Source organism: Podarcis gaigeae (genome assembly GCF_964106915.1).
Source record: "Podarcis gaigeae genome assembly, chromosome: 2".
In the NCBI taxonomy this organism is placed as follows: domain Eukaryota; kingdom Metazoa; phylum Chordata; class Lepidosauria; order Squamata; family Lacertidae; genus Podarcis; species Podarcis gaigeae.
The window spans coordinates 67,293,978-67,312,176 of NC_139679.1; the positions used below are offsets into that span (position 1 = coordinate 67,293,978).

The window sequence follows — 18,199 nt, forward strand, 5'->3', positions numbered from 1 at the left end:
GGTAATATCAGTGAGTAAAAGATGTTACTTCAGTAGCCTAGCTACAAAGCATGTAAGTTTGTTTGCGGTTTTAAAAATTAAGGTGCCTGGGGAAAAGGTGAAATGATGATGATGATGATGATGATGATGATGATGATGATGCACATAGCCAGAATCCCATCTGTCACCAATGATTCCATGGCATCATAGAAAAAGAATGACATGATGTGAACATTTCCAGGATGCACTGTGTAAACACATATGCACAAAACTTCAAAGATGCTCCAAAAATCATAGGACATAATACATGGAAGCTTTTATCAAACTTAATTTGGCTAACAGATTCTGAATTGCAATAAGGTACTAATGGGTCAGTCAGTTCATTCATTCTTGCTTTGAAGGACTTCTTAAGTGAGAAGGAATGTTAACCTTAATACAGTACGTCTTTTTTTCTTTTTCTTTTACTTTGTCGCTCTTTAAATAGCTGCCATGTTTGCCAAGTTTCTCAGCATCCCGGGATTGTATTTCTTATGCCTTATTTCTTTAGAGGAATGTATGTCTCTCTTGGTTGCTTCTCCAAAAGATCTCTTTAACCTTTCATTAAATGTGCTGACAGCTGGTATCAGTTCCTCATGAATTAGTTCAGTGCATTTCCATTTACATATGTCCCAACAGAATTCATTAGCGTTCCGTGCAGGTTCCTATCCTCTGATTTCCTTTGTAAATTCAAACATGAGCCAGAGTAAATAATTGGAAGTGAGGATATGGAGAGCAAGGTGGGGAAGAAGGAATGCTCAGGTGCCTGTGTTGCATCTAATTTACATTTCTGGGGCACAGTCTCCATAAGGCAGATTTGCTCAGACTGGCTTCTCCATTATCTTGAGGAGTGCATGTGTATGATGCATTATAACTTTTCAGAATGATATGTCAGATAGGTTGGGAGTGTTTGAATCAAATCCTGTCTGTTCATTGGTCAAAGGAGGCATTCCACTACCCTTGCACTACCCTTGCAGAAGGTGCTTTTTGACTTCTAGTTACCCGCCTACTGCGGTTGTCTCCCCTTTTCAGCCCCACCAACTTGCCACATCTGGAAGAAAGAGTAACAGACAAGTTGTAACTGCACCACGGTTATTTCTCATTCTTCAAGACTCGGCAAAATGCCTGGTTAACAGCTTGGAGGCAACATCAGACAACATGGAAGCAGCTGACAAACAGCAACGAAGGTATGGTTTCCATTGCAAGACCATGGTGCAAACTGCGCTAATGGTTCTAGCTGTCTTAGGATATTGAATAACAGGATTGCACAAATGTTGGGGAAAGAATTTGAGTAATGGAACAGAATGCATGGGAAAGTGCCTATGAAATCAATCTCAGCAAAGATTCAAGAATCAACTCTTAAACTTTAGGTAGCACTATACACTTGTAATTTTTTCAAACATTAACCCCGGTCTGTCTGCAGAATGCTGTAAAATAACAGAAAGGCATGTATTTCCATTTATTGTGGCAGTGTGCAACATTCTCATGGACATGTTTGCTCCAAAGAAAATGACTGAATAAACTGAAGGCAATGGCCACATGGAATCTACCAAGATACAGAGCCTAGATGGTTCACGATAACTGATCAGGTCACTGAAGCTGCAGTTCTATGTACACCTACCCATTAAACTAAGAAGTATGAGTACTTGTATAGGCTTGTGCTGTCAAACTCTTTAAAATGCAAATATTGTTCATGAGTTAAAACAAAAACTCAAACATGAGCTAGCTCAAACACATGGAAGAAAGCACTTCTCACTTGCATTTCTGGGGCAGTCTGCACAAGGCATAAGTCCTCATCATTAGGCAATACATGAATAGTTTACTTAAGGATTTGATTTATTTTAAACATTTTTAATAGATTTAACCAATTTTTATTTTTATTGTATTGCTTTCCTTGTACACCACTTAGAGACTGCTGTAATTAAGCAGTGCTGTATATACATTGTCTAAATACAATGCTACTACCACTTCCAATAACAATAATTTCACAATGCTTCTTTATATATTAATCACTAGCATGATTAAAATGTATTACTTGTAAAAGGATTTGCAACCAAACAGCTAGAAATTTGAGGAAGAAAATGTTTAAGTAATAGAGTTTAACATTATTAGTAACTGCTGGAATAGCAGATTACTACCAGATGGAAAATAGACCAACATGCTGTTGCTGCTGCCACAGCTGCAACTAATATCACAACCACTACCATTATTTACCATTCATTTTATGCTTAGTACAGGATTTTAAAATTACACATGAAAGGTGGAAGCAGGGAAGAGAGCCCAATAAAAGAAGAGAAGCGGGGGGGGGGGGGGAGGGGAGAGATGAAGTGGTTAGTTGGCAAATAGATGCAATAGGGCGATCAGCATAAGTTATGCAATCTATCATTCCGGAATGCTTCTTCGAAATGCTTCCATTCATGGATCTTGAATTTGTAGCTAGATTTGAATGTAAAAATGCGGCTGCTACAGAGGAAACATTCCATTCTCTCCTCCTGTTTCAGCAAGTGTTTGTTCAGGTTCTTCATGTGTGTTTAAGCTGCAAGGACAAGCACAAGTCTTTTAAAGCTTGAGGTAAATAAGTACACGGTTGTTTTGTTTAACTTATTCATTTAGCTCAGTTTCTTTCGCTATACTGTAGTTCTGGTGCCAAATTAAGATTGCCAACCCACGAATGGGCAGAAGTATAGTACAATACATGGATTTAGTTGGGCCTGAAAGTCAGTGGAGTCTGTAGGTGTCGTGGTTGTGTCAACATACAGCTTAGGATAACAGATTTCTTAGGATAGTAAAAAATAAATCAATCCTGATTACTCCCCCCCCCCCTTCAGTATTAGCATATAAAGCCTATGGGATAGCATCCATTGAATAAGTGCAGAACAATTACTATGGCCACATTGATATTTCCCAAGAAAAGAACGCAAGTCCTGCCCTAAGGCTTACTTACAGTCTAAAAGAAAAATTAAAAAGAACAGGGCTATTGGGTAAGGGTAATAAACACAAAGGGAAAATAAATAGAACCAGAAATGTTAGTGTGGGCTCATATAAAAATTATTATGTCTCTCTTTCAATTAGACACAAAAAAGAACTGGATTGCAAACTAAACTCTAACCTTTTGGTTTCGTCAATGTGGTATTTTCTAATCTTTTTACCTAGAGAGGGAATGAAGCATTGATTAGTTTTAAGAGGAACATCTATTCTAGGACAGTATGATGCAATTTAGTGAACCAACAGACTTGGCTGAGTCATAATACACAACTCTTGAGGAGTAGAAAACTTTCACTAAAAGCAACAGGAATAGCAAGCAGTCAGGACTCTTCTTTGTGCACAACTGAAAGACCATACAGAAAGAGATTGCTGAGGGTGACTTCAAAGATTCACCCAAGAGGGTTTCATGCACTGGAAGAGAAATGGAGCACTGAAAGTGGCAAGGCTCCCTATTCCTTAATAATCATAGGAGACATGGGCTGCAGTGCTAGAGAAGAGTGTGCAGCTTTTAAGAAAGAAGACAAAAGAGAAGAAAGCTCTGTGAAATTGGAGGGACATTGCTGCAGGAACACAATTTTGTTCAACATTCTGGTGCTTCACAACCATTCTGGTGCTTCACAGCCACTTGAGTTGTTTTTTAAGCCGATATTCTACTCTGTTTAAATACAATTTTACAATTGGTGTATATTGATGTTTTATGGTGCTGATTATGCATGAATCTGATAGCTTTGCTTAAGACTGGTGCAAGGGCTCAGTCCTACACACACTTACCTGGGAGTAGGGATTTTTTTTGGGGGGGGGGATTCATTTCACTGTGCATTTAAAGCCAAATCTATGCAGTCTGCACTTTCTCAAACAATATACAAACAGAAATGCAGCCATCCTTATCTGGTGCAGTTCTCCAGCCAAGCAATGTTTACAAAATGTACGTATTGGGGGAAGTGCATAAAAATGAAGATGTTTGTGAAAATAACATACAAAAATGCATTTAATGTCTGGACAAAATATAAAGGCTTATTGGAAAACAAAACTCCGAGGTGGCTGTCCCCTCTGGAAGCCAAGGCCCGAAAAAGACCCAACATGGAGGCCAAATGGCCAAAATATTGGGAAATATTAGAAAAAGACGGTGACAATTGGAAATTGCAGAGTTTGGAGAAATGGAGGGTAAAGTGCGAGACTGGTTACATTACACCCAGTTTTTAAAAATGACAAAAAACTAGGGTTCCAGGTGGAGAAATCGAAGTTGGAGACAGAACTGTTAGAACCAAAGACTAAGGTACTATCAAGAATGTATAACCTGCTGTTAAAATGGAATACACAAGACGAACTGGTTAAATCTGCTATGATAAAGTGGGCACAGGATATCGGGCATAACATTATGTTTGAGGACTGGGAAAGGTTGTGGACCACTGGGCTGAACTTCACTGCATGTAATGCTTTGAAGGAAAATGTAATGAAAATGATATATAGATGGTACATGACCCCAGTTAAACTTGCCAAAATATACCATTCGTCTGATAATAAATGTTGGAAATGTAAGGAAAATGAAGGAACATTCTTTCACCTCTGGTGGACCTGCCCTAAAGTGAAGGCCTTCTGGGAAATGATATATAATGAGCTGAAAAAGGTATTTAAGTATACCTTCACCAAGAAACCAGAGGCCTTCCTCTTGGGTATTGTCGGCCAGGGGGTGTTAAAGAAGGACCGAACATTTTTTATGTATGCAACAACAGCAGCAAGGATACTCATTGCCAAGAATTGGAAGACTCAAGATCTATCCACACTGGAAGAATGGCAGATGCAGCTGATAGACTATATGCAACTGGCAGAGATGACCGGCAGAATCCAAGACCTGGGAGAAGAAAGGATGGAAGAAGACTGGAAGAAATTTAAAACTTATTTACAAAAATATTGTAATTTGATTGAATGTTAAGAAGGATGCTTGATCATAAATAATTGGCCACCACTAAACTAGATTGAAATTAGATGATAAGTGAGATTAAGGAAAAGACAAATCCTTTGGGAGAACTATCAGATTATATTTAAACGAGTGGATATAAGATTGTAAACAAGATGATAATTTGCTTGAAAAAAATTTTTTAACAATGTAAGTGGGAGCGGGAGACGTGAGGAAGTCCAAACGAGTTATGAAATTTTGTGTATGACATAAGCAATGTTGTTTGTTATTTATGCTTTTTTCTTATAAAAATTCTTAATAAATATTTATAAAAAAAAAGAAAATAACATACAAAAATGCTAGGGAAAATTGCTTGCAAAAAAAGTCTACAGTGGTCAAAACTGCATATAAAAATGTATTGATGAGGAGAAATTCACACTAAAATTCTGATTTCTTTTACACTTTTATATAGAAATCTTTACCCCACTTTGCATCTGTGTTGGATTTGAATTTTTTTTTGTTTTAAATTGTTTTAAATTACTTTTAAATATTTAGTTGGTTTTAATGGTTTTTGTTGATGATGTTTTTACTGTTAAATCACTTGAAGATTTTTTAATTGATAAATATAATCAAATGAATAAAATAAATACTCTCTCTCCTCTCCAGCAAGCAAGCAAGCAAGCAAGCAAGGAAGGAAGGAAGGAAGGAAGGAAGGAAGGAAGGAAGGAAGGAACCAACCAACCAACCAACCAACCAACCAACCAACCAAGAGAGAATGGTCTATGAAATGTCAGAGGCATTCCTGGAATGAGAATGAGTTGTCTTGCTAGTGTGCTCTAGAACTAGATTAGCAAACTGCAGCTTTGTTAGGGGAAAGTTTCAAAAGATTTCTTCGGTACCAAGCATCTATTTAAAACAGAGTACAAACTGCATATTTCATACTTACGTCTCATTAGCAGTACTACTGGAATCAAGAGGAGAACCAAAAGCACAATAGCACCAAGAATCAGCACTTCCTAACAGGGAAAACATACAAACCAAATAGGCTTTTAAAACTGTTATGATCCAGGTTAATTTTGCCAACAGACAAGGACACCTGGACACCAGTGTTCTGGCCTGAAGCTCCAGTTGGTGGGCTGAAAGGAGTGGATCGGTCAGCACATTTTACTTGAGTTGGATTTTGTGATCCAACCCACTCTAGCTTCCAAATATACAAGTTCGCTTTTCCTTTACATTTAAAGTTCAGAACTAGAGATGTAAGTAGAAGAACATTTACACATGCTGGGGACAAGCTTTCAATAAATTTCTCTTTCACCTGGATCAGGGTGCATTTTTGAGGGTGTAAATTAGAACAGCCCTGTCATGGTAATACCTTGTGTGCTTACATTATGGCCAGGAAAAGCATATGCAGATGTATGCTGAAGGCCTGACTTTTCTTCCCACGAGTAGAGCAGGAGAAGGATTCAGGGAAGTAATGCATGTCCCAGTGGTTGACAATAAAGAACCCATGGGTACCAGTGTGCCCACCAGTACCATCTATGGCACCCATGAAAAGTCTCGGTAAACATCTCCTCAAAAATCCACAATACATCAGAGACTTGATCTTCCTACTCCATTCCTGTTTGCACGGCTCAGTCTCTCCTACAATGAATATACCCCCTTAAACATGTCACATTTAATTGGGATTGAACACACACCTTCCCACCCATTCCAAACAGAGAAGAGGAACAAAGAGTTTCCCTCCATGAACAAGTCTGGTGGTGGCTGATATAGATGGATTTCCGCCCATTGACAGGTTGACTGTTGTGGGAGAGGGATCATGCCTGCACCATTTTGTGGCCACATCTCTTTTTCTACTCTTTTAGATGTTGCAGCCATTTTGTGTTCTGATATGGCCCCACAGCTGCCATTTTGTGACTGGTGTCAAGATATGCCCACTGATCCCCAAAGGTTGGTAACCCCTCACTTAACCCCTTTCTAACTGGCTAATGTTTCTGTTCCAAATCCCATGCTTTTCCCTGTGTACATTTATGGTAGGAGTCTGAGCTTGTTGGAAAAGTAAGCAACCAAATACAATAAATACCTTATATGTTACTAGCATATCAGAAATTCCAAACTGGTTTTGGCTAAAAAAGAGAGGAAAAAATGAGGATCACAAATCATAAATACACATTTTAAAACTTATAACATTCCAATGAGAGTTTCCACAATAAAACTGGTTGAACAGACATGGAGAAAATTTAATTTCTTTTATTTGCAGTGGTGACCATCTTCATAATGTCATTGCAGCTATAAGCTACTAATGAGAACATGACACCGCAGATATTCTTCCAGTACATCAAATGAAACCACCCTGACCTCTTGAACCCTGTGGGATGCCTGGAGTGGGGTTACAAGGAGGCAGCCATTCCCATCCCAGGTTGATCACAAACAGCACCTTTTCTTTCCACTGCAGTTCAGCTTGTGCTAAAACCTGTTACTCATCTCACTATTCGCTATGGCCAAAATGTATGTAATTAATGAAATAATTAATTTCAATGCATTTCAGTGGAAGGGGAATGTTAGGAAAAAGGGCAGAAAATAATGTAATGACTTGTGTGACATTGCCAGATAAAAAAAATAATAGTGAAGACTACCTGTTATTTGCTGGAGTCATTTCCATTCCTGACTTCTGATCATCATGTGAATGTTGGGGATTTTCACTTCCATTCCTGTTTCCAGTGGAGTTCTCTGACATCTGTGGGTGAACCACAGCACTTTTGGGGGACTGAAGGGTTTGGTCTTCTGAGAAGTAAGGGACAGTTCTCTGAGGAGATTCTAAGGGATTTGAAGAGGAACATTTGACTGAGTAGACTACAGTGCTGATGTAGACAATAAAAACACCCACCTAGAGTAAGGTTACCAGATTTTTTTCAATGAATCTGGGAACACTTTTCAACTTCCTACTAAATAGATGGATTTTGTCAGGGGATTGATTTGTAAATCTGGGGACTGTCCCCGGGAAACAGGGACATCTGGTAACCTTAAACTAGAGAATACAGTGGAGGAGAAAGCAGCAGGAGATACAGTCTACTGAGCTCATAGGGATCATCCAGCAGCAGCTCCATTGCCACAGGAATGAGAGACACTGAAGCAAGCAGCTGCTTTTGAGCCCAGGACTGTGTAGCAAGGGGCAGGTTTAAGAATCTATTCACATTAAACTGTATACACATCTTGGGTAGTCCCACAACCACCACCACTTTCCACTACTTTCATCTACTTTCTTTCCGACAACATGGGGGCTGTGGAGACAACAAACATAATGTTGGGGCCCTGGCTTTGTTTCTCATTGTGCATCTCAGGTCCCATAATTCCTTCCACTTGGAAGTATGTTCCCACCAAACACGGGAAAAGGACAGATAACATATTCCACTGTGATCTCTTTACCTCCAGGTAGGATATTGCCTTATAATGCTGGTGTTTTTACTTTTTCCTGGATCCTACGATAATTACCACAAACTGTCCATTGCATAGGAGAACCTTCAGGGAAATTATCTTTAGTGATTTTTCACAAATGGTCTGACACTTACAGTATTGTAAATTTCAGGCTTCCAGGAACTCTCCAGTTTGCAGCCCCCTCACACCATTTCACCAGAGTGCATATTGGCAGGGGGTTGGACTTGATGGCCCTTGTGGTCTCTTCCAACTCTATGATTCTATATGGCGGGGGGGAGGTAATATGGAAATACTGACTGACTTGGCAAGCTTTTCGGGCATCTGAATTATCTGAGGAAAGCCTTGAATTGGTTTTTGTTTTTAAAGTGAGATGGAGGGCGAAAAATATGGTTAGAATTTTTCTCTTTCGGAAGAGAGGGTTTTATTCTGGAATTGTTGCCTAAGTTTATGGTGTCTTTTCACATGGGAGCAACAGGAAATCAATGAGCCCTCCTTCCTCCCCCTGCCCATCCCCAGACTTGGATGTTGGCTGCTCTTTGTGGCTAGGAATTGGATTGTGGAAAACAAAACAATTAAGTCATGAACGCACATGTCAAATCTAGAATCTGAATTTCTGAGGACAGTTTCACAGAAGCCACCGGGGAGTCTGGCCAATCCTTTACAGCAGGAAAGGAAAGTCATCATAAGCAGACTTCTCTGCCATGATGAATCCTTCTTGTGAATGCAACCTCCGTACATGGTCTGACTTGCATTAACAAAGTCTTGAAGAATAGCTCAAAATGGAGAATTGAAAACAATTGTTTTGGTGGGTTGCATGGGAAATGAGGAAGCTCATAAGCAGAAGAAAAGGAAACTTCTGTGTTTCTTTGGTCCTAGCGCCAACAATCTGGAACATGAAATGTGATTTAACTAACTGTGTTCCAGGGTACACTTGACTTCTGGAAAACTGGCTCTGCCTTTGGGTTCTGGGAGAAATGCCCAGGCCCATGAAATAAAGGCATTTTTGGGGTCACGCGGTCAAGCTATATCTGTTGCAGCAAAGATTAATACAGAACTAAGAAATACTTCAAGCCGACAGACAATGGAACACACTTAAGAATGCAACTGCAGTCATACCTCAGGTTACGAAAGCTCCAGGTTGCGGACTGCGCCAAACCCGGAAGTACTGGAACGGGTTACTTCCGGGTTTTGGTGCTCGCGCATGCGCAGAAACACAAAATGACATCACACACATGTGCAGACACAGTGCTTCAGGCTGCGAACACAATGGGCTGCGAATGTGCCTCACGTTCGCAACCAGAGGTATGACTGTAACTGTGAGGGAAGAGCAATCAAGATAAAGTGGAAGGTGGGGTTAGGGGGGGTATTTTAAAAGGAGCACAGAAGAAGTGGGGACCTATTCCCCACCCCCTTTCTTTTCTTTTCTCCTCAAAGTTGCTTAACCTAGCTGGTTTTTCAGTTGGAGCTACTTCTAGTCCCAGATTGCCATGGGGGGGCATGTGGGGAGAGCCAGTGTTTAGGAGGAATGAGTTCACTTCTCCACTTCCACCTACCTTCTCACTTATGCCATTTTATGATTTAAATTGTTCTGTCTTTATATAGATTTCCAGTTATTTCACCCAGATCTTCCACCATCATTTCTAATTTGACAGCCTGTATGTAGCTTGTGTGCTTTCAATTCCTGTTGAAAACCCTTTCTACTTTACTCAGACTTTCCCTAGGAGGACAGCTGTCTTTTTGTTTGCAGCTGATTTGATTATTACTGAAGAATATTAAGGCATGCTTTCAATGTTATCTTATGGCTGGTCCCTCTGCCATCTTGTCCACCACTTAACTATTTTATATCAAGCATTTTATAAATTCTTAGAGCAAATAAATAAATAAATTGAACTTAAAGGAGGCAGTTCTTCTGGGTTAAGCATTGTACCTGTAGCCGGAGGGGCAGTCACTGTGGTAAAAAAACAACAGACATTTTCGGTCAACTCATCCTGGCGACTGGTTGGTGATGGTTTGAAGTTGACCGATGGAGAAGTTGACCGATGGTTTGAAGTTGACTGATGGACGACAGCCATGTCTGTCATCACAAAAGATGTGGTCATTGTTGGAATATGAACATCAGTGGGGGCTGCAGTGGGGGAATCAGGGCTATTTGAAATAAAAGGAGAGGCTTGTGGGAAAGTAACTGTGGTTATTAAGGGAGAAGGAATACTTGTGGTGATAAGGACTTGAGGTGTGGTGGCAATAGTTGTGGTGGAGACTGTGGTTGTTGTGGTAGAGACTGTAGTTGTTGCTGTAAGAAAACAACAAAAATATGTATCAGAACTACATCTATGGAATGGGAACAAAGCAAATGGTGGCCAAAAAGATAACAACTCAAGCCAACAAATGAGTAGGTTGAAGGGGAAATTGTTTACTAACTGAGATTCTGTGACAGGTCAGATGAAAATATTTTTGATTAGATTGTTCAGCTCTGCTGCCAGCTAGATCAACTGCAGTTGAACAATGGTCCATAGACTCCCCACACAGTGAACTTGTAGTGCAGAGAAACCTAACAAGTATTTTTCATAATTCTCATAGGATGGGGAAAATGGGCAGAGGATAATAATTCCACTTACCTCTATTAACCTGTAGATCCAAGGTAATTTTAATGTCATTGAACCAGCCTGGGACTTCAATACGACAGCAGTACAATCCTTTATCTCTTTCATTTAGACCTGTAATTGTCAGGGACACATCTCCCCATGTCACAGATCCCCATAACTGGTACCTATATGAGTTTCTTGCTATCACCCGCCTTCCATCCGTGCGGAGAATTTCATTGCTGCATTTAGAATTCGGGCAGCTGCCTCGGCCCCAGCACATATCAGTAAGGTCATAGCTGTTTCGGACAGGATAGGTGCATGGCAATGTGATGGCTTGGCCCACCACCCCTCTTACTACTGTTTGAGATATGGTATCCACTGAGAAGAAAAGAACAGAGAAGATGGTCAAGAATATTTTACTCCATAATATGTAATATTGCTTTCCTGAAATGAAGGAACCAGTTTTCCTGAAAAACTATGTATTTAAATTGTTAGCTATATATAAATGCGTTCATCACTTTTCTGTTATGTATATAGAAATCCAGCACACCTTTACATTTGTTATTTATTTAAGGTGTTTAATAACCAAGCAACATACAATTAAAAATAATTAAGTTCAACAGTCAATATAACATATCAATACAGTGGTACCTCGGGTTACATACACTTCAGGTTACAAACACTTCAGGTTACAGACTCCACCAACCCAGAAATAGTGCTTCAGATTAAGAACTTTGCTTCAGAATAAGAACAGAAATTGTGCTCCAGTGGCGCGGCTGCAGGAGGAAGCCCCATTAGCTAATGTGGTGCTTCAGGTTAAGAACAGTTTCAGGTTAAGAACGGACCTCCAGAACAAATTAAGTACTTAACCCAAGGTACCACTGTATTCTGAAACAAATAATCTAAACTAAAACCCAGTTGAAACTAACAAGCAGCAAGTCCATTTGATATGTGTTTTGATCACAGTGGATTGATAGAGGGAGAATATTTTTATCAGACAATGCTTCACTTATTATTGCATGAATCGGAGTCCCATTTATCATGCCTTACACCCCAGTCCTATACATATCTCAGCTGTAATTCCCAAGACCAATCATGCTTAGGTTATTTTTATTTTTTTGCCCGTTTTCCATCTGCCTTAGATTTCCTAGTCATTCCTGAATCATTTTCAGTAGAGGCAGGCAACCTGTTGTCCTCCAGATGTTCTTAACTACAACTTCTGTTATTCCTACCCATTGGCCATGCTGGCTGAGGCTGATGAGAGTTGTAGTCCAGAACACCTGTAGCTTTCCACCCCTTGTTTTTTTAAGTAAGTAGATTCTGGCATCACCACTGTCAATGCGAGTTTACACTAGAACAGTGAGTTGTACTTCTGTGACCAAAGCATCTTGTGTTTTGGGGATGAGGTCAGAACTCCCTTTGTAATGCTTGAAACACAGAGAAGGTGGACTCTCTCATATTCTCCCTTTTGCTTAAGGCACTCTGACAAAACAAAGTTCTATGAGGTGGAACAAATTACCTGCTTAGCTTCATTGCATTTCAGTAGGGTCAAGGAAACGAGGATTTGTAACATTGTGCTTGTTTCATCCTTTCCTAGCCTGCTCTACCCTAGAGTTTGACTATTTATAATCCATACCTTTCTTGTCCTCTGTATGAAGTGACTTCTAATATTTTGCTGAGTAGAGGGCATGGGGGGGTCAGTGCAATGCCTCTGGCTGCTCAAACTACACAGTGCCCCTCTGCTCCTGTGCCTGGTTGCTGAAGCGGCAAAACGACCCTGTGATTCTAATCCCTACCCGGCTCAGCTCTCCCAGAGAGGGCCGCAGGCATGAAATGCTGTGCCTTGATTCTGCTGAGCGGTTCTTCTCCAGAGATCTGTGAATGTCATTTCCTCTTGGCAACACTCCCAGGAAAGATGCAGAGGCTCCTCCAAATGGGCCCTCATAATTTTCATGCAACACTCCCCAGGTGATATTAGGACGGCACTGTCTTGCTATAGGATATGTTATTGGGATGATATTGCTTCTGGCCCGTGGGGTTTACACATTCCAGTAATGCTCTCATTACGAAGCAGGCTAAAATAATTTCAGGGGTGGAGGGAAGTTCAGTAGGTAATGAAATGGAAAGCAAGGGCATTGGTCCATCATTACAACACCAGCATTGACCAACAACCTTTTATTTTATGGAATATAGCATAAAGAACTGGTAACCTATGTATAAGAACATTCAGTGGACGTCTAAGAATTCTGTTCTCCTTAGTATTACTAAGCTGTTCATTAAAGGTCTGTTCCCACTGAAATGATTGTTAGCGGTAGAAATTTCAGGGATGACGAATAGAAAGGGCCAGCTTTTAGATTAGCCCTACTGTTAAGATTTAGGGGTCTGCATATTGAGAGATAAATCAAAGAGAGCCACAACCTGGGAACCTCCTGTGTGGATTACTGTAATGTGTTATATACACTTGAAAACAATCCAGAAAAGTTAGTTGATCGAAAACAGGAGAGCAGGATTATTAATCAACTGCTATGCCTGTAATTGAGCAGGAATTTGCCACCCACATTGGCTTCCAGGCCCAGCTTGAAGTGCTGGAATGTGTTGAAAGCCTGAAACAGCATGGAACAAGGCTTCCTGAAGGATTGCTCTCCCCATATGTACTTACCCAGCAAAATCAGCTGGCACAGTGGGGTGGTGCCATGCCATTCCTTCCCAACAGTGGTGTAGGGGTGGGTCAGAGCAGTAGCAAGGACAATGCTGTGCCGCTTCACCAATGTGCCACTCCCACCAGTGTGCTCACGCAGCCCCAATCTTGCCACCACACTAGCCCACTCCTCCCTATTCCAGTAAATGGTGCAATGCCACTGTCAGGGGGCAGCAGTGTGGCATTACACCAGCACCTCTTGCCACCCAGATCTTCTGAAGCCCTTCTACAGGTACCCCCACCAAACAAGGTGCAACAGGTGTCTACTAAAGAGAGGGCCTTCTCAGCGATGGCACCCTAGTTATGGAATGCCCTTCTTAGACAGTCTTGCCTGGCACCTAGGTTGGATACATTCAAGACTAGGTAAATAACTCTTTAAAATTTACCCAGGTTTTTCCATTATAGAATCTTAGAAGCTTTTAGTGGTTTGTTTTGTAATCCTATATATTAAGGTTATTCACTACTGCTGGCTTTACTTGCATTTTATGGTGTTGCTGGTTTTATTCAGTTTTAGATCTTCATGTTCATGCATTCCTGTGTGTTACTTTTTATTGGAAATGCTCTTAGCAGACAAAATTATAGCAGAGGTGCATAATTTTCTTTTTTAAAAAACAAAAACAAAACCTGAAATGTTTGATTCTACTTTTAATGGAGTTTGTTCTTGTATGACTATCCATCTATCATTCAGCATTTTTATCCCCTTCCTAGCATAGCCTATGCAGCAGAACATTTTATTTCAAGTGAACTAACAATCTGTAGTGAATTTCCATGGTGTTTGAAAACTGAAAATCTTGAAGTGGAATTCTAATGGTGCTACTCATATTCAGGGTACAGCCACTGAACTTAAGTAACTCGTTTCCACTGAGAGCCTTGAACCTTAGTATTCCATAGTTTTGGGTTGCCCAGATCTCCTTGTGAGTTACACTGGGACTTAATGTCAATTATTATGAATTTTTCATTGATAAAATTATAATTTGAGCTAACATGGAGATTCCATTTGCGACTGTAGTGTAAAATGAGAGCGGCTGTGGTGTTACGTGACAGATGGCATGTTTTTAGTCCTCAAACTGTAATGTTATCACTATGAAAATGTTATTCTTCCTACAAATCGCCTATTGTGCATATCAATGCCCAAACGGTTGTGTTTTTTATTACTGTTTTCAAAATCAACAAAGTGACAAATTCCTGTTTCCCCTACAGTAAAGCATTTGCACATAAAACTTGTGGTTATGTTCTGTGGACAGATCAATGTTCTTCTAGCATCACAACTAGAAGTTACACTTCTATCACAGCTCTTCTAAAGCAATTCCACAATATAGTTATTCTGAGGTTGAAGGTCCTCAAACAGAAATGTAACTAATAAACATCCACTCTAAGAACAACCTTTTCTTCCTATATTCCATCCCACAATGCCATTTGACCACTAATACAACAAACTAGATATTCCAGTGTACCAGGACGATTCAATTTAACCCAGAATTGTCTTCTGAGACTCCACTGGTAATATTTTTAAACAATCTGACCACTAAAACAGAATTCCAAAAGTCTACTCTTTACCAATACACATAATTTTAGACATTCTTTTATTAGCTTAAATATGTGGAATTTCCTTCTCCTCGCTGCAAAACAGAAGGTACAAAATAGAATCTATTTTGTTACATGATCTAAAAAGAATAATGAATCTTAATAGCCACTCACCTATACAAATATGAATCACGATCCATTGAAGTAGTATGTGTGACATGTTTACAGTTCATAAACCCCCAAAGTGTCCTGTGTCGGAGCGCTTATCATATCCTAACCAGTTTGAAAGTGCTGAGTGAGCGTTGCCGTTTGCAATTTCTCTATTTTGAGTTCAAGCACCTTAAACCTCAATGCCACTGTGCTTCTAACGGCCAAATGGGTGTAACACAGGAGACCCATGGTCAATTATCCCTCTTCAAAATAATAATAATAATAATAATAATAATAATAATAATAATAATAATAAACTGCAGGGACATTTGATTTCTATTTCATTGTGCATTACCAACTTTATTTTTAAGAAAACATTTTGTATTAATTTTTGAAGGTAAGTAAACCGACACACAACCAATGAAACGAAAGAACCAAAACTCAAAAATGAAATGAAAATGAAAGATGGCATGGAATTGTGGGTGAAGTTACCAGAAAGTAATTGTATACAGTAGCATATGCTTTCCAGGCAGCGGCGTAGCGTGGGTTATCAGCACCCGGGGCAAGGCAAGTAATTTGCGCCCCCTAACCCGGGGCAAGGCAAGTAATTTGCTCCCCCTAACCCGGGGCAAGGCAAGTACAGTAATTTACTCTCCCAAGCAGCAGCAGCGAGGCTTCTCTTTCCCCCGCGCTCTCCCGGAGCTGCCTCTTTTCTTTCCTTTTTTCCCTTTCTCCAAGGCTTTTCGCTTTCTCTCCTTAATTGATTCCCCCTCCACACCGCGGCGTTTCCTGGCTGCTTCCCCCCCCCTTCCCCTCTCTCTCCTCCTCGCTCTGCTTGCCTTGCCCTGCCCTGCCTGAGGGCGCCCTGAGGAGACTCCGCTCTCCTTTTTGACCAGGCGAGGTGGAAAAAAGGGGGGAAAGTGTCTTCCCGCCCCCTCGCCAGACTCCCGGCTCGGCTCGGCTCACTACCCAGGCGGCCAGTGGAGAGAGAGCTGCAAGTACCATAAAGTTCCTCTCCCTCCGCTTCGCCAAGCTGTCAAAGCCCGGCAGCAGCGGCAACGGCAGCAGCAGGCACAGCCAGACCCCCGCCAGCCAGCCAGCCCGCCCGCCCGGCTTTCTCTCCTTTTTTTGCCCGCGGCAGAAGGCTTTGCTCTCCCCCTTCTGCGACCTCCTCGCCAAGCCGACCGAGCGCGGGCTCCCTAACCCGTGGATTTTAGTAGGGGCAGAGAGCTGCTAGTGCGAGTGCGCCCCCCGCCCAAGTTGCGCCTGGTGCGGCCGGCACCCCTGGCACCCCCCACGCTACGCCACTGTTTCCAGGGGCCCCAGCCATCAGAATGGCTGGGGCAGGTTCCACAGGGGATAATGTAATAATAATAATAATAATTTTTTTATTTATACCCCGCCCTCCCCAGCCAAGGCCGGGCTCAGAGCGGCTTACAAGCAATAATAAAAACAAGATGAATGATTACAACTTAAAAACAAAAATAAAATACAACATTAAAATAATGGAACATTAAAAGATTAAAATGTAGCCTCATCGCAGGAGGAGAAAGAAAAGAAAGAAGAAGAAAAAAAGAGAGAGGGAGGGAATCAAATTGGCTCCAAGCCAAAGGCCAGGCGGAACAACTCTGTCTTACAGGCCCTGCGGAAAGAAATCAGATCCTGCAGGGCCCTGGTCTCATGAGGCAGAGCGTTCCACCAGGCCGGAGCCAGTGTACAGTGTACAGTGTCCATGTACTGAGACACCCGAACTCACGGGCAGAAGGAGGAGCTACACTAATACCATACCATGTCATTACTGAGGGGGCAGGTTTAGTCATTTTTTAAAGAGTATCTCTGCCTCCAGGTCTGGTTTTAACCGGATGGATACTGGAATCAACACGGGAGACCCACATGACCTGAAGGTGCTGCTGTGTAATGCCAGGTCATTGATTCATAAGACTACTGACATCCACAACTTGATCGTGGATGGAGGACTTGACTTGGCATGTGTAACAGAGACTTGGTTAGTTGAGGCAGACGGGCCTATTCTTGCCGCTGCTTGTCCACCAGGTTTCTCTTACGCACAGCAACCCAGATCATATGGGCGGGGAGGGGGAGGTGCAGTGATTTTTAGGAAGTCATTAGCTTACACCAGGCCTATTGGGAAGACCCAGTTTTCTGAGTGCATGTTCTGAAAGCTGGGCAATAGGAGCAGTACAGGATTCCTTTTGGTGTACCGCCCTTCCCGCTGAACCAAGGATTCCCTGCCTGAGCTGCTTCAGGTCGTGGTGGATGTGCTCCTGGAGACACCTAGCTTGGTTGTCATAGGGGATGCTGACACAACCTTACAAGGGGCCACTTAGGACTTTGTAGAAAGTATGGCCTCCATGGGGCTGTCCCTAAATAGGTTTGGCCCAACTCATAGTCATGGACATGCCTTAGACCTGGTGTTCACCTCTATGGATGTGGGGTGATCTGACACAAAGCAAAAGTGAAACAAAAGAAGTGCCATGGTTGGATCACTTCTTGGTGTAACTGGACTTCTTCACAACCCTTCTCCTCTACAGGGAGGTGAGACCAATTCAGATTGTCCACCCCCACCACTTAATGGATCCAAATGGTTTCCAGAGAGTGGTAGGAGATGTTTTATCCCATGTTGATAGCCTTTCAGCTGATTCCTTGGTGTCCTGCTGGAATGCGGAGTTAACCAGGGCTATCGACTGTCTGGCTCCAAAGCACCCTCTCCAATTATATGAAGCCCGGACAGCCCCATGGTTTTTTCTAGGGGTGAGGGCAATGAAACAATTGCTGAGATGCTGGTGGCAAAAAAACTCATTCTGAATCGGACCAGACATGGGTTAGAGCTCAATGTTGAGCCTACCAAGTGGCGATAGCAACAGTGAATAGGACCTTCTTTGCCGCTATTTGTTA

The 18,199-nt window shown here is 41.6% G+C and overlaps 1 protein-coding gene across 1 annotated transcript; it reads right to left on the bottom strand.

The window, feature by feature from the left end:
* Positions 1-1,863: 1,863 nt before the first annotated feature.
* On the bottom strand, positions 1,864-15,492 carry LOC310839806 (uncharacterized protein). Its single transcript, XM_083728746.1, has 8 exons — positions 15,311-15,492; positions 10,948-11,292; positions 10,260-10,622; positions 7,534-7,714; positions 6,981-7,023; positions 5,844-5,913; positions 3,125-3,164; positions 1,864-2,551 (listed from the first exon to the last, which is right to left on the bottom strand). Exons 1-8 carry the CDS (start codon positions 15,354-15,356, stop codon positions 2,479-2,481), a joined length of 1,161 nt encoding a protein of 386 aa, XP_083584872.1. The 5' UTR covers positions 15,357-15,492; the 3' UTR covers positions 1,864-2,478.
* Between the last annotated feature and the right edge of the window lie 2,707 nt (positions 15,493-18,199).